This window comes from Dasypus novemcinctus, chromosome 4 (genome assembly GCF_030445035.2).
Source record: "Dasypus novemcinctus isolate mDasNov1 chromosome 4, mDasNov1.1.hap2, whole genome shotgun sequence".
Classification (NCBI taxonomy): domain Eukaryota; kingdom Metazoa; phylum Chordata; class Mammalia; order Cingulata; family Dasypodidae; genus Dasypus; species Dasypus novemcinctus.
Window position 1 is genome coordinate 93,510,536 of NC_080676.1, and position 16,052 is coordinate 93,526,587.

The window sequence follows — 16,052 nt, forward strand, 5'->3', positions numbered from 1 at the left end:
CGCAGTGCTGATGCACGCAAGGAGTGCCCTGCCATGGTGTCCCCACGTAGGGGAGCCCCATGCACAAGGAGTGCACCCCTTAAGGAGAGCTGCCCAGTGCAAAACAAAGTGCAGCCTGCCCAGGAATGGCACCGCACACAAGGAGAGCTGGCGCAACAAGATGACGCAACAACAAAAAGAAACACAGATTCCCGTGCCACTGACAACAGAAGTAGACAAAGAAGAACACGCAGCAAATAGACGCAGAGAACCGACAGTGGGGGAGGGGGAGGGGAGAGAAATAAATAAAATAAATAAATCTTTAATTTAAAAAAAGGACTTATACTTTATGCATAATTTTTTCAGTTATTGAACTTAAATATCCTGATTTGAGTTTATTTGAATTTTACTCTTAAAGTTTATGATTTAATTAATTTGGAACTGATTGGCTATTTTTAAGTTCTTTTTTAAATGGTAACTAGGAAAAAATAAAACAATTCAAAAAATCAATTCAAAAGATCAGTCACTATTATCATATTTTTTACTCATTGAATAAGGCATGATTTTTCATAGGCACAATCAAAAGCATTTAAAACTTTTGCCAGATTTTATTTTCCTTTTCAGCTAGTCTTCCCCTTGATTATATGACAGTAAAAATAGCTATTTTACAAGGTAAAGAGTAATAATACAGTCAAATGTCAAATAAAAGCACTATAGAATTTGCCTAGAATTTTTATGATTTAGTTCTGTTAATCACCTTTTAAAGACTTTATGTATTTATACTTTCTCTTTTGCAAGATAACTTGCATCTGTTTTCTGATTTGTTCAGGATCCACGTTTGATTACACCTTTGGCTTTTGCTTTAACATCGGATAATAGAGAGCAAGTACAGTCTGGACTGGGAATATTATTGGAAGCTGCACCACTTCCAGATTTTCCTGCTTTAGTGTGAGTTGTAATCATTTGCGATATATCCCTATCTGAAATACCCTGCTGTGTTTCTTCAGTAGTCTTCAATATAGATAGATTTGTAAATAAGTGACTTGAAGACTTCATTGTAAGTGTAATCTTTCAAATGGCTTTTTAAAAGCAAACAGATTTTTTATACCTAACTGAAAAGTCCAAGTATAGATCCACTCAGAGAAAAACTGGATCCAGGTGCTAAAATACATTATCAAGGCACTGTCTTTTTCTGACTCTTACCACCCCTTTTAAATGTAGTGGCTTCTGCACATGCAAAGCTTTCATCTTTATCTGTTTAGTTCCTCTTACAAAGAGCTTCTCCTTCCCAGTTTTTTAAATAAAAAGTTTAAGCATGATTCTCAGTGACCAGATCAGGGTAAACTGCCAAGGGAAAGGGATCAGGTATGAGAGAACTACATAGATTGAATACTAGTTGGGGTAGGGTGGAGAAATTTCCTAAAGAAAAATTAGCTGATTTTTTTCAATAAGTGATATAGATGCTGGCCAAGCAAAACTGTCTATTATATTTATTAATTATAAATAATATTTGTCATGAGGTTTACATTCTAGTTGGGAAAGAAATGTTTCATACTGTGCATTTTACTTTGGGGGAAGGGATGTGGTTAATATGTACATTAGATAGGGGGTTAGTGAAGACAAATGACTGTGAGCCATGACCTGGTGATAAGAAGGAGCTAGCCATATGCCCTTTAATCCAGAGGCAGAGTCATTATAAAGGATTGTATGTAGACAAGGAGGTATTCCAGCAAATTTAGGATATGTCCCTAAATTCTGCTTCATCTCTAAGATTATTTGAAAATTTCTGTTCTAAAATATTTCCTAATTCTGCCTTTGCTTTATTATGATATATATATATATTTTTTTTACCATCTCTCCACCTCTCCCCTCACTCCACCCCCCCATTCAGACTTGGAGAAAGTATAGCAGCAAACAATGCCTATAGACAACAGGAAACAGAACATATGCCCAGAAGAATGCCTTTGCAATCACTAAGTCACAGTTTTCCAACATCAATGAAGTGTTTAACTCCTCCACGTTTGAAAGATAGCATTCCTGGATTGAACATTGAGGAATTAATAGAGAAACTTCAGTCTGGAGTTGTGGTGAGTGATAAATGGCAATTTGAAATGTAATTGTACCTGGTACATACTATTAATAGCTAAATGTTGGCCCTGATTATATTTATTTTAACAACCTTAAATGCAGGTTTCATCATGGGTATCTTATCTTCTAAATTTTATTTTAGAATATAAAAGTAAGAATATTCTGAAAAGTTTGGAAAGAAAAATCAGTCATAAAATTCCAGCATTTTCATGCAGCTATCATTCTTTTCCTAGTGACCCCTCCCCCACACCCCCCAGCTTAAGAAAGATTTTTAAAATTCCCACAAGTGTAGCAAATCTTACCTGGATATACTTCTGCAATAACCAGATTAATGAAATGTTTGCAACCCACCTGGGTAGCACTAATTGATAACTGTTTTTATTTTGTTACTCATTAAATTTTAATGATTTACTGTTATGATATGCATTTATTTTATTTTGTCTGGTGTTAAATATTTCTGACTTGAACTCCATTGTATTGAAAACCTAGGTAAAGGATCAAATTAATGATGTAAGAATATCTGACATAATGGATGTATATGAGATGAAATTGTCCACATTAGCTGTGAGTACAAATGCATTTCTTTTTTTTTTTTAAAGATTTATTTATTTCTTGCCCCCGCCTCTGTTGTTGTGTGCCTTTCTGTGTCCACTTGTATTCTCAGCGGCACCGGGGAATCTGTCTCTTTTTGGTTGTGTAAGCTCTCCGTGTGTGCAGCACCACTCCTGGGCAGGCTACACTTTTCTTGCACCAGGCAGCTTAATGCAGGGCACACTCCTTGCATGTGGGGGATACCCCTGGGTGGCACAGCACTCCTTGTGTGCAGCAGCGCCGCATGTGGGCCAGCTCACCACATGGGCCAGGAGGCCCTGGGTTTGAACCCTGGACTTCCTATATAGTAGGCAGATGCTCTATCAGTTAAGCCACATCTGCTTTCCCAAACTCATTTTTATCTATGTGTAACAATTAAGTTTTGTTTTTTTTAAAGATTTATTTTCCCCCCTTCCCCTCCTCCCGCCCTGCTTTTTTTGCTGTATCTTGTCTTCTCTTCTCAATTTCTCTCCTCTGGGATTCACCAGGATTTGATCCTGGAGACCTCTGATGGGGAGAGAGATTCCCTGTCAATTGTATCACCTGAGTTCCTGGTTTCTGCTGCGCTTCACCTTGACTCCCCCCTTGTCTCTCTTGCTGCATCATCTTCCTGCATGACTCACTTGCGCAGGGCACTGGCCCACCATGTGGGCATTCACGTGGGCACTCGTGCGGGCACTGGTTCACCATGCAGGCCCTAACATCAGCACTGGCTTGATGTGTGAGCACGCTTTCTCCTTTTTCACCAGGAGGCCACAGGGATCGAACCCAGGTCCTCCCATATGGTAGAGGAAGCTCTATCACTTGAGCCACATCTGCTTCCCAACAATTAAGTATTAATAGACGTTTTTCAGTAAAAAATGAAGATTAATGTTATGTTTTCTTATAGTCCAAAGAAAGCAGGCTACAAGATCTCTTGGAAGCAAAAGCTCTAGCCCTTGCACAGGCTGATAGACTGATTGCTCAGTATCGCTGTCAAAGAACTCAAGCTGAGACAGAGGTGTGTACAGTATAATGACAAATCTGAGTAATGGAATAATAAATGAAATTAAACATGTACAAAAATTAGTTATGTATTTGTTACCCTAATTGAGGTCAATTCTCCTCAACATTTGAACGACTACTCTTATCTTGAAACTTCCTCTCCTTTAATTTTGGTCACATTATTTTCTTCTGATTTTCTTTCTACCCTAATGAATATTAGGCACGGACACTTGCTGGTATGTTGAGAGAAGTTGAGAAAAAAAATGAAGAGCTAAGTGTGTTGTTAAAATCACAGCAGGTTGAATCAGAAAAAGCCCAGAGTGATATTGAACATCTCTTTCAACATAATAGGAAGTTAGAATCTGTGGCTGAAGAACATGAAATACTGACAAAATCCTACATGGAACTTATTCAGAGGTAAATAAATAAAGTGAAAATTTCTGTATAAGGTTAGGACCTAGAATGAATCTATAACATTTCTTTTCAGTGGCCCTAAAATCTTGTTGTAAGTATATCATGTATTCTGATAATATCATAAGGTAACTAAATAGTGAAAAATGAAGTCATAGTAAAATAAAATATTGCTTCCTCAAGCATAGTATCAAAGTTGGAAACAAAATGCAGGTCTCTATTTCTTTTGAGTTGACTCTATTTATTTATTTAAATTGTCATCTGGGCTATAAGCTCCACAAGGACAAGTATCTTTGTTTTGTTCAATGACACATTCCCCTAGATGCTCCATAAATATTTGTTGAGCATAGTAAACTGTTGTCACATTAAGAATTAGGTTGACCGATATGAATTGACCATTTCTGCAGATCAAAAATGGTTTAATATTAGCAATTTCATATCTTTCAGCCTAAAAACATGAATATTTGGGTTATAATATTTAACTTATTAATTTATAGCCAATAATCTTTTTCCTTAATGTCATTGGATATAGTTTGCACATATGTGTGAGTTTATCTGTAAAATAAATTTTTATAGGTAAATTACTGGCTCCAGAGGGCATGTGCAATAAAATGTAGATATTGCTAAATTGTGCTCCAGAAAGGTTATACCAATTTTTATCATACACCCACTAAAAAAAAAACTAGATATTTTTTCCCTTCCCTTTTCAGCACACAATATCATCAAACTTTTTATCTTTTATGCCAGTTTTTAAATTTCTGAATTCCAAGGAAGTCTAGGAACAAGTAGGTGTTTTCTACTAAACAGTAATAACAAAAACACTCTGAGGAACTTGTTCATTGTTTAATTTCTTTTTTAACATTGGATAAGATCTGAAAAAGATATACTAATAATTATAGAGATATAAAATATATAGCTTTATAAAATCCATGTGCTTAGTTGCCCATCCATAAAAATGAAAGGTGGAAAATGAATACCATCTGGAATAGAATATTTAATAACAAAGTGATTTCTAAGAACAAGACATTTCCCCCCTTCCTTTTTTTCCCTGAAAACAGTTTTTTCTAAAGTCTAATTGTTTGAGGCAGCACTAATAAAGTGCACTATTAGTCATAAGACAAGTTGTAGGAGAATGTGATAAAAGAAGAATATGTTGTTTGTAGGACCTCCATATGTTGCAGTTGATGATTGCAGAGACCAAGAGGTAAAGCTCAAGCTTAGAGGGACTAGGTGGGTAACAAATGAATGAAGATGGCTGAGGAAAGGTCATTTGTAATTGTAGAGAGTATTTAAAGGCATTCACAGGGAAGCAGATGTGGCTCAAGTGATTGAGCTTCTGCCTACCACATGGGAGGTCCCAGGTTTAGTTCCCAGTGCCTCCTGGAGAAGACAAGCAAGACAGTGGGACTGGCATGACGGGGCAGGCAGTGAGCTGATGAAACAAAGAGACACAAAGTGGAAAGACAATGAGAGACACAACAAACCAGGGAGCTGAGGTGGCTCAAGTGACTGAGCATCTCTCTCCCACATGGGAGGTCCCAGATTCAGTTCCCAGTGCCTTCTAAAGAAAAGATGAGCAGACACAGCAGACAGTGAGTGCAAATGGGGGGTGGGAATAAATAAAATCTTTTAAAAAAGTAAGGCATTCACATTAAAAAATTTAAAAACCTGGTGTGGGACAAAAAAAACACTTATGCTGGCCAAATTTGGACAGTGTCACAAGTTTTCTGACTTTGTATTTAGTGAAATTCAAAGAGGACATTTTATGCTTCAGATAAATATATTAACTTTTGAAAGTGTTAGTTCTGTGTTTATCTTGCAGATAAAATAAGCAGGACTGTCAGTGGCAATGCTTTCAAGGAGCAAGAAAAATTCAGAATCCTAAACTTCCTAATTATATAGATATGTATTCTCTAATTTGACATTTTTAACTAAACAATATTATGCCCACATTATTTCACAGAAATTGTTTCATTTTTTAGACTTAGCTACAAAGATATCTGTACATATTTTAAAACAGATTGTGTAATACGATATCACTTACAAAGCTCTACACCCGAAAGATGAGGTTAATGCCCTACTCCTTCCCATTTTACAGTAATTTTTACTACATCAGTCAGCAAAAATGTATTTTACTGTCTTATAGATTTGATTTAATTCTATTTGTGTCCTGCTTGTTTATAACATTCCTCCTCTTCCCCTCAGTTTATGCAATTTGGCTAAAAGAAAGAATAAAGACAGCACTGCTTTCTAGAGTGTCTTTTCTCAATCATAAATTTTCCCCATTAAGCTATTAATAAATCTTCTTGTCTTTTCAGGAATGAAACTACAGAAAAGAAAAATAAAAATTTACAAATCACATGTGATTCTCTGAATAAACAAATTGAGACAGTGAAAAAGTTGAACGAATCACTCAAGCAACAAAATGAAAAGTAAAATTTCTGGATTTTTAGAATTTTCTAAAACAATGACTTTATAAATAGAATGTTTTTTATTAATAACAGAATTGTTTATAGATATAAAAAATATACTTGGCAGAATTTAAGGGTAATCACTATTCTTATAAAACTGTGGCTTCAATATGCTTGTTGGAAAGAAAGGGTCACTTAATCCAGAAATGAAATGGTTCATTGATGTTTCTTCTATATTTTTTCTAACTTCAGAACTATTGCCCAATTAATAGAGAAAGAAGAACAAAGAAAAGACGTACAGAACCAACTAGTAGACAGAGAATGTAAGCTCTCAAGTAAGTACTTCCTTACTTAATAAATTATTGGTTTCTTTGCATACTTTGTGTATGCAAAGAAAATAAATAAAAGCATAAAATATTTTTATTTTGAATTTTCATTTTCCACTTATATTATTTAAAAAAACAATCTCATCCTAAACAGCTTGCCTTTTTTCTTACCACAGCATTTCACAAAAGCAGTTTAGTTAAGTCATATTGAAAAAAATAATACTTTTTTTTTAAAAAAATCTGGGGTTATAAGAAATGACTACCCTTTTTAAAATAAAAAATTTTAAAGTAACATAACAGCAGGTGGCAGTGCTAGGTAAGTTTTAGTTTCTAGCTTCTTAATGGTAGTAGTTATGAAATGATCCACAAAAACATTTTTGTTCTAACTTACTTGCCTTAGAGCACAGACCCCTACCTATATAAGTTTTCATAGTTTTCTCTCTCTCTTTCCCTTCTAACATTAAACAGTATCAATGTGGATCTGAGGGTTGTCCATCTTCTCTTTACTGTCTATTAGAGAGAGCAGAGGAAAAGTGAAAGACATTGAGATTTGGCATTTTCTATATAATACTGGTATAAGGGAAAGGTTTCATGGTGTTTTTTTATTGAGCAATATTGTAAATGTAACGTTTTCAGCAGGAAATTTCTTGCTTTTCCTAGTAGTCTTTCTTTTGCTCCTATAGCAGCTTCTAAACTTGTTGAGGGCAATGTCAGAATAAGACCTCTAAGCATATTGCCAACTGTTTGTTTTAAGACTTGCAACAAAAAACAGCAGTACAAGAAGAAAAGATTAAAGCCCTACAAAAAGAGAGGGAAGATAAGGAAGAAACTATTGATATCCTTAGGAAAGAATTAAGCAGAACTGAACAGATAAGGAAAGAGCTGAGCATTAAGGTAAGAGTGTTCAAGTTCTCATTTACAGTAAAATGAAAAAGTCTTATTTTGTGAAAAGGGTAAATCTGGATAAGCTAACATTGTGTTTCTTTAGTACTTGAGCATTTAGAAGCTTTAAGGATCTCAAAGTGGCTTGACTATCATTTGTTACAAAGGCTCTTATAATGTGTAAATCTGTTTTTCCTAATATTATCCAACATTTCATAAGATATATACTGTGTGCTTTCAAGTAGGCAAAGAATTCAGAAAGGGGTTTCCAGTTCTTAATGTCATATGCAGGTAGCTGTATACAGATCCATAGCTTATAGGGATGGTAATAATAATAGTTCACATTTGTTCAGAACTTTATAATTTGCAAAGGACTCTTCAAACATCTTTTTTAATCTTCTTTACTTAAATATATTTATAAATATTAATATTTTCAGATTACAAATAAAAATAAAGTCTCATGTTCAATTACTTGTTCAACATTTCACAGCTAGTAAGTGTCACAATAAACATGTATTCTGAATCTAAATCAGTGCTCTTTCTACATATCAGAATTTTGCATACCAGAGTAGGAGCTAGGAATAGTGCTCTGGCACGTTTTACTGGCAGAAAAATTAGAACAGACCAGGATTAGAAGACTGAACTTCCAAAAAGCATGAGTGGCAGAAAAGCCACAAAATTTAATGCCACATTTACAGATTTCTTGGATCTGCTTTAATGTGGTTATCTTAGTAGCAATTCTAAACAACAGTGTATTGTATTTTCAGCATAATTTCTGCTGCTAGCATTGACTTAAAAAGACAAGTTGATCATCAATTGTAGCAAATGTTCCACACCAGTGCAAGGTGTTGGTGGGGATTAGTATATATGGGAATCCTGTATTTTATGCATGATTGTTCTGTAAACCCACAACTTCTCTCTAATAAAGAAAAACGAAAAAATGAAAATTGTGAAGAAGACAAGTTGAAAGTGTCTTCCCAATTTTTAATATATTGTTTAGTGATTGCTTATCTTAAATGTACCATGTAATTAAATTGACTACTATATAATGGTTGTCTTACAAATAAAAAATAAAAGCATCTTAAAATCTCTGTGAAGATACATGGGAACAGTACTTTCTGCATGATTTTTCTGAAAACGTTCAACTTCTCTAATTAAAAAAATAATTTTTTAAAAACTTCTGTGGAAAGAAAACATACTAAGTTGTTTTTCTCCCCTCCACTCCCCACCCACGTTTCAATTCTGTAGGCTTCCTCCCTAGAGGTTCAAAAGGCACAATTAGAAGGTCGTTTGGAAGAGAGAGAGTCTCTGGTGAAGCTTCAGCAAGAGGAGTTGAACAAACACTCTCACATGATAGCAATGATCCACAGTTTAAGTGGTGGAAAACTAAGTCCAGAAACTGTGAATCTCAGTATATAGATACTGGTATCTGAGAGTTTATAATCTAATGATATTTTTCATGTGTTTATTGACTGGTGGGCAGGGGAAATAATTTGTGACTCCGCAACAATAGGAAATTATTATCTAATTAATTTAGTAAAGAACTTAATTTGATGCATGTTTTTATTTAGTCTTATGAATAGACTTTTTTAAGTTTTACTTTGTTTCTGGCTTTTATTTCTTAAAGCTTTCTTTGGTTCTTCCATTAGAATATTCTTCTTAATCTCCATTATTATTTTTTCTAAGGTTCTTTCCTTTCCCTTAGTCACTTTCCACTCTTATGCTTGTATTTTTCTCATTTGTAATTATTTAGATTTTAAAAATAAAATATTCTCAATATAACGATCTTAAAGATTAACTTGAAAATATAATTATTAATAAAAAGAAAGTATATTTTAGAGGTTTTTCTCTAAAGTACCATAAAATTTAAAATCAGTGGCTTAAAATAACTTTTATTACTAAATTAAAGATATTTGGTATAACTTCTAAATTTGAAAAAGATGCAGTGAATAGTTACCAGAAATAATGCATAAAAATTAGAAAAATAGCAGATATGTTAAACTATTACATTGTTACATAAAGAACTCTGTAATAACTTGTCGAATTATTTATGATATCTTTAGTTTGTTTTACTCTTTAAAATAGTGCTTGTTGACCCACTCAATTTCTTATGATTTCTATAAGATCATTTAGATTCTGCCTGTGCATTCTATCCATATATTTTATTTTTTGCTGTTAATTCTGATGTGAATTACATTTATTGTATTGTTGAGTTAAATAGATTTTAATTGGACCATTTAATTTTCAAGCATAGGTTAAATATCCTTATTCATGTATTTAGATAATACAAGGGGCTTTTCAGATTTGTTTCATTTGAAACAAATGTTCTAAATAGCATGTTTGAGAAGTTTTCTGTCAATTTTTAATTGATTTTTATTGCTACACTATTACAGCCATTAATTTTACTTGGTGTTTTCTTCACTATTTATATCTCTTTGATTTTAAGTGGATTTAGAAACATTTTTATTTTTTAATCATAGTATGTCTGAATTTGTTTTGAAATTAAATGTATTTTAGTATTTCACTAATTACACTAAGTAATATCAGGGTATAATAGTTGTATATATTTGTGTACATTTTATATAGCTTTGCATTGTGCAAGGTAAAACATTTAAATCACTACCTTTCTATAGAATTACATTATAGTTCTCCTTTGAACTACATGCATTTTCAATTCAGTATAGGAAAACACGACAAAGAACAAAAGGTAGGTTTTTGCCTCATTTCTGTCAAATAATTAAATGAATCAATGAACCAAAATCTCTAGGGAAAATCAAACTATTTTTTACAATTTAGAATCTTTCAAGACACCGAACCTAGCCCAGCTACGCAGTGATGGAAATTTTCTGTACCTGTGATGTTCAATATCATAGCCATTAACCCCTGAACACTTAAAGTGTGGCTAGTGTAACTAAAGAGCCAAATTTTAAATTATATTTTAGTTAATTTAAATTTAAATAGTTACCCTATTTAGCAATGCTGATCTAGCTCAGTCTTACAAGTATACCTTTAATAAAGCACTCAGTGTGCCTATTCTTAAATACCCTTATAGGCAGAGACCCCATATTTTAGTAGCCTTTTTTAAAAATTGGTTTCTTGTCTAAATGGCTTCATTATGCTCTGTAATTTATGATCTAAATATAACAAAAATTAGTCTACCACCCACTAAGTGGACATGATGCCCCATAGGCCTAGAAAAACCATTTAGACACAAATGCTAAACTTTATTTGTGGAGTAATTAAATAGCCAGCTCTCTAGCGGGATAGCCTTTTTTTTTTTTTAATACGACAATTTTTTGCCTATTTATTCCCAATCTCTTCTCTCTGAAGAGGAAACACCACACTTAATTTTGAAGGTGAGTACTAATAGTCATCCTCCATCACTTCCTCTATTTCTCCTTGTCTTTGTCTCTTACAGCATGTTTCTTACTTTTTTTCTTAATAATTATAATATAATGGGTACTTTATTCTTGCTTTCTGGATCTGTGTTCCTCAGATTGAAAAACAAAAGCATGTGTGTGTGTAAGGATTATTTCTTTTTAAGAAAAATTATTTTAAACAACTTTAAGCCATCACCACAGTCAGGGTTTTATAAATGATTTGTGTGTGTGTGCCTATTTCCTAATGGTAAAAACAAAACTTAGTAAATGCATCATTATGTTAGGATTATTCAAATTCTCTCAAAAATTTTGCTAGGAAGAGTTTGTCTTCAAAGTATACATTAACACAGTTCCTTTTATCTTTTATACTTATCACTTGAACTTCTCTTAAAATTTAACTCATTGGAGCTTATAAACTCCACATTAAATTGAATGTAAGGGCAAAAGAAAGACTCATGAAAACTTAATTCTGTATTTGGGGGGAAATTATCAAATTACTGCTCTTTCAGTTCTTTTTACTTCCATATTGTAAATGCTCATTTTTTTAAGAATGTTACAAGAGATTCAGTCTTGCTTTAGCACTGTTAAATGAAAATGCATTTGAATTTCAGTTTCTCCCACCTGAAGCTCATACACATATGTTACAAGTACCTCTAGTCAAGGTATATACTCTAAAATTAATAACCTTATTTTAATTTGCTTCTTGTTTTTCCTTCTTTTGAAATCACGATAGGCTGTATTTATAGCTTTGCTTTTGACTGATATACTGTTGGATCAGATGTGTGTTCTATCTGTTACCTAATTCCTTTGCAAGGGTTGGCAAATATTTCCATAAAGGTCCAGATAGTAAATATTTTAGGCATTTTGGGACATGTGGTTTCTGTTAAAACTAATCACCTCTGCTACTATAGCACAAAATCAGCCATCCAATATACCATAAATCAGTGGGTATAGCTGTGTTCCAATAAAATTTCATTTACAAAACCAAAACTTTGCTATGTGACACGTAAGTATATATCAATGTTATATCTCACTGATTGACTTTTTTATCATTAAGAAATGTGCTTGTTTATCTTTGGTAATAATCTTTGTCTTGCGATCTGTTTTATTTGGTATTAATATAGTCATTCCAGCCTTTTGTGTTTTCTGTTGGCATGGTATATCTTTTTCTATCAATTTACGTTTACCCTGTATATGTATATATAAAATGCATGTTTGTAGACAGTATATAGTTGGATCTTGCTTTATTATCTTTTTTGACAATTTATATCCTTTCAGTTCACTGAGAGTTAGTATTGTACCACTAGACATAAAATGTAGACACCTTGCAACTGCATAGGTTCATTTATTCTCTCTCTTTCTTTATGCTATAGTTGTCACATTGATTATATCAATAGACATTATTATATCCCAAATATTTACCTGTTTACATGCTATAATATACCCACAGTAGTTTCTTCAATGTAGCATTACTATTTTTCCCATTGGAATTAATAAGTAGCTTGTGAACAGATACTGTTTCTCTTCTAATTTCCATCTGCTAGTTTTGCATTGATAATTCTTGCCTCAGTCAGCTCTGAGGGCTGATAAATGGTTGTTTTATTTTACTTTTTAATGGGAGAAAATTGAACGTTCCTGTAATGTTATGATATGCTGGGAATAGCAATCTAATTTGCATCATTTATTCCATATTATTGACAAAATGGAAACTATTTATAGAGAGTTCTACAATTAATACAATACATGCTTTCTCTTTTTTTGTGTGCATATTCCAAGCCAATTTAAATAATTTGAACTTTACTAAAATAAATAATAGGTATGTTGCATGTTAAATGTTTTTTCAAACTACAGGCCCTTTGGAAATTATTTTCTTACCCAAATCTCCTAATTTGGGAATTGTTAGTTTAGGTCATGAAATTCTGATATATGTTTGAGTCATCACTTGCCTTGACTTCCTCCATGGTCATTTAATATTAAATACATGGTGTCCATAATGATATATTAGCTATTTGGACTAAGAAACTAATTGTACATTTCCAGCATTCACTGAGGTTACATTCAAGATAATTAATAAAAAGTCATTGGAAAAAAGTGAACAAATAACATGATCTATGCTGTAAAAATACAGATGGTTTGATTTTTATAATGTGGATAATGAGCCTGATAAGTTCTTGGAATGGTGTGCTTCTTTAATTCATAATTAGAAAACTGTAAAATCAAAAACAGTGGAATCTTTTGAATCTGCAAATCACTTTGAAATCCTACAGTCTTCCTCTGTTCTGCATTTTATTTGTAACTGACTTTTTCCCTGTCATTGAGAGACTGAGAGCTGCTTTGTTTGTATTGTGTTCATCTAAATGTTTCAAAAATACCCTAGAGAAAACTTACCACATTATGAGTGAGAGGTACTTAACTCTCAGAACCCAGGTTTTTTTGCACTTGAGATACAAGTAACCCTTCATAAAGGTTATTAAATGTGAGAAGTAATAAGCATCTTCCCAACTCTTTTATCTATTTCAGCAAGAACCCAGTATTAATATGCTCTTGGTATCTCAAGAAAAGATTGATAATCCTAAAATACAGAGAAGAGGACCTTTTATAGTAAGGTCCAATGCCACATAAGAGAGTGACTTTTCAAAGTCAGAGTGGGTTGAGTTGCAGTTTAATTATGTTATTAAAAACAAATTTTCCAGTAAGTAGCTAAGCTTTTGATTTAATGACCATGGTTCTGCCTTTCCATTACATTATCTACACTATTATTTCAAGAGTTATATTTCATCTCACTTATCTCAAAGAGCCAAAAATACAATGTATTAGAGTTGCATTATGTTTTTCTCAAACTTCAGATTAAAATACTTAATGATTAGCCCTAGGAAAAGACAACACTGCTCACATTCAGTTAGATAGGGTTTTCATTTACCCACAAATAAAGGGTAGTATCAACTACTATATACTAATTTGTGTAAAATCCATAGTTAAACAGAACATGTTAGAGCTAAAAGGACTCAGAGAATAGTGAGCTCAGGCCCCGTGTATTTGAAAAAGTTAAACTATATTGGATTTTCAGAAAAGTTGCTCCATGATTCAAATATAAATACATGATTTAAATAATGGTACGTAACATTAAAATAAACTGTATTATAGGCAATTTCACTTCTAGGAGTTTATCATAAATAAGAATGTGAGCAAATATTTAGCTATGGTAATATTTGTTACATTTATAATGGCACAAAATTGGAAACAATCCATATATTATAACAGGATGCTGTAAAGTACGGTCATACAATAGAATAATATGTAATCTTTTAAAAAAGATACTGAAATATATGTATATAAGTAAATGGACAGAGATTCCTGGTATGTTAAGTGGAAAAAACAAGAAACCAAACTATTTGTAAAAGATGTTTGGTGTATCTGCCTATCTTCAAGAGGTGTGTATATACATAGGGTAAGCAATAAAGGTAAGCAAATAAGTTTTTACTTCTTTGAACCTCAGTTTTTTCATCTGTAAAATAACGGTAATAAATATATCATAGACTTGCTGTAATATAAATTAAAATACAAATCTCATGGCTTTTAGTAGATTCTCATTAAGTGCCTGTCTCCCTTTTGGAGGGGAAATGGAAAAGAAAGCTTTATATGCTTTCCCCTTGGGTCTTTATTTCTCTTCATCAAACCTGTGGCCATTTATCTTTAATAGAAGGTGAAATTAGCTGTAAAGTTACTGTATTTTGAAAAATTTTGTAAGGTTGTATTAGGAGTTAAATCTTCAAATGATTCTTGTCATTAACTAGGACAACTCTATTGATCAAACCTAGTCTTTATTGCTCTCCCACGTAAGTGCTATAATTTTTTTTTTTTAGAAACAGTTTGAAAGAGTTTAAAATTTTTATTAAGTGCTTTCTCTGTAAGGGATCTAAGTAGGATGAGCTTCTATTCCCACGGACTCAGCAGGATTTGTACTTCCTGTACCTGCAGTCTTAGATTCTGCTGTGTTTGAGTTCTGGTATCTGAAAAAAGAAATTCTACGAAGAAACAATTGTTCCATTAAGCTAGAAGTTGGAACTGCCTGCTGACCATTTTGACCTTCTACTACCAGTGAACCACCAGAAAATGAAATGGTTCTTGTACTGGCTGAGACAATTGGTCTTGACTACCACACAATAAAGGCCAGGAAGACAATGCCTGGAATACAGGAGCTTCTCTGGTGTGCCTCTTAGTATTTCTATGTCTGTGATTAAAATTAATGGAAAACTACACTAACCCAACATAGGATTTTAGAAATGATCTTTGGGTCACCCCACCATACAATAGGCCATTACCAGCTAAGGTTTTTTTTGCTAAGGGTAGAAGGATATGGAATGGGTAGTGGGACGAAAGTTAAAAATACCAGCAATGACCACAGTTTAGAAACAAGAACTACAGTAGTTATAAGTATTTCATCCCAACTTTGAAATTAATATATATTCTTTCAATTTCAGTTTGTTTTCTGGTGTTTCTTCCCCTTATCCCATTCCTTTGCTATCTAACATAAGATATGTTTATGGTGATTAACCTTATAGGCCACTATTTAGCTTATAGGATATCAAAGGGGTAGTGTGGTTCAATCAGAAGAGGAATGGATATGACCACTGGATGAGGTGACATGGCACTTTGTGTCCTCTGGGGAAAGGATTAATGTGTTCTGTTTTTGTTTTTTTAACAAATTCTTTTTTTTTTTTTTGATTAATTAATTAATTTCTACACACACACACACACACACACACCCAGGTTGTCTTTTCTCTGTATCTATTTGCTGCATCTTCTTTGTCTGCTTCTGTTGTCAGGGGCACGGGAATCTGTGTTTCTTTTTGTTGCATCATCTTCCTGTGTCAGCTCTCCGTGTGTGCGGTGCCATTCCTGGGCAGGTTGCACTTTCTTTCACACTGGGAGGCTCTCTGTACAGGGCACACTCCTTGCATGTGGGGCTCCCCTATGCGGGAGACACCCCTGCGTGGCAG

At 33.3% G+C, this 16,052-nt stretch overlaps 1 protein-coding gene across 1 annotated transcript in view; it reads left to right on the forward strand.

The window, feature by feature from the left end:
• CIP2A (cellular inhibitor of PP2A) overlaps positions 1 to 13,207 on the forward strand; it is a 33,309-nt gene extending 20,102 nt beyond the window's left edge. Inside the window, exons 13-21 of the mRNA XM_004455812.4 lie at positions 809 to 927; positions 1,871 to 2,066; positions 2,557 to 2,631; positions 3,548 to 3,658; positions 3,863 to 4,059; positions 6,372 to 6,485; positions 6,717 to 6,799; positions 7,545 to 7,684; positions 8,921 to 13,207. Coding sequence (XP_004455869.1) covers positions 809 to 927; positions 1,871 to 2,066; positions 2,557 to 2,631; positions 3,548 to 3,658; positions 3,863 to 4,059; positions 6,372 to 6,485; positions 6,717 to 6,799; positions 7,545 to 7,684; positions 8,921 to 9,091 — 1,206 coding nt within the window. The 3' untranslated portion in view covers positions 9,092 to 13,207. The remainder of the gene's footprint in view (positions 1 to 808; positions 928 to 1,870; positions 2,067 to 2,556; positions 2,632 to 3,547; positions 3,659 to 3,862; positions 4,060 to 6,371; positions 6,486 to 6,716; positions 6,800 to 7,544; positions 7,685 to 8,920) is intronic.
• Positions 13,208 to 16,052: the final 2,845 nt, after the last annotated feature.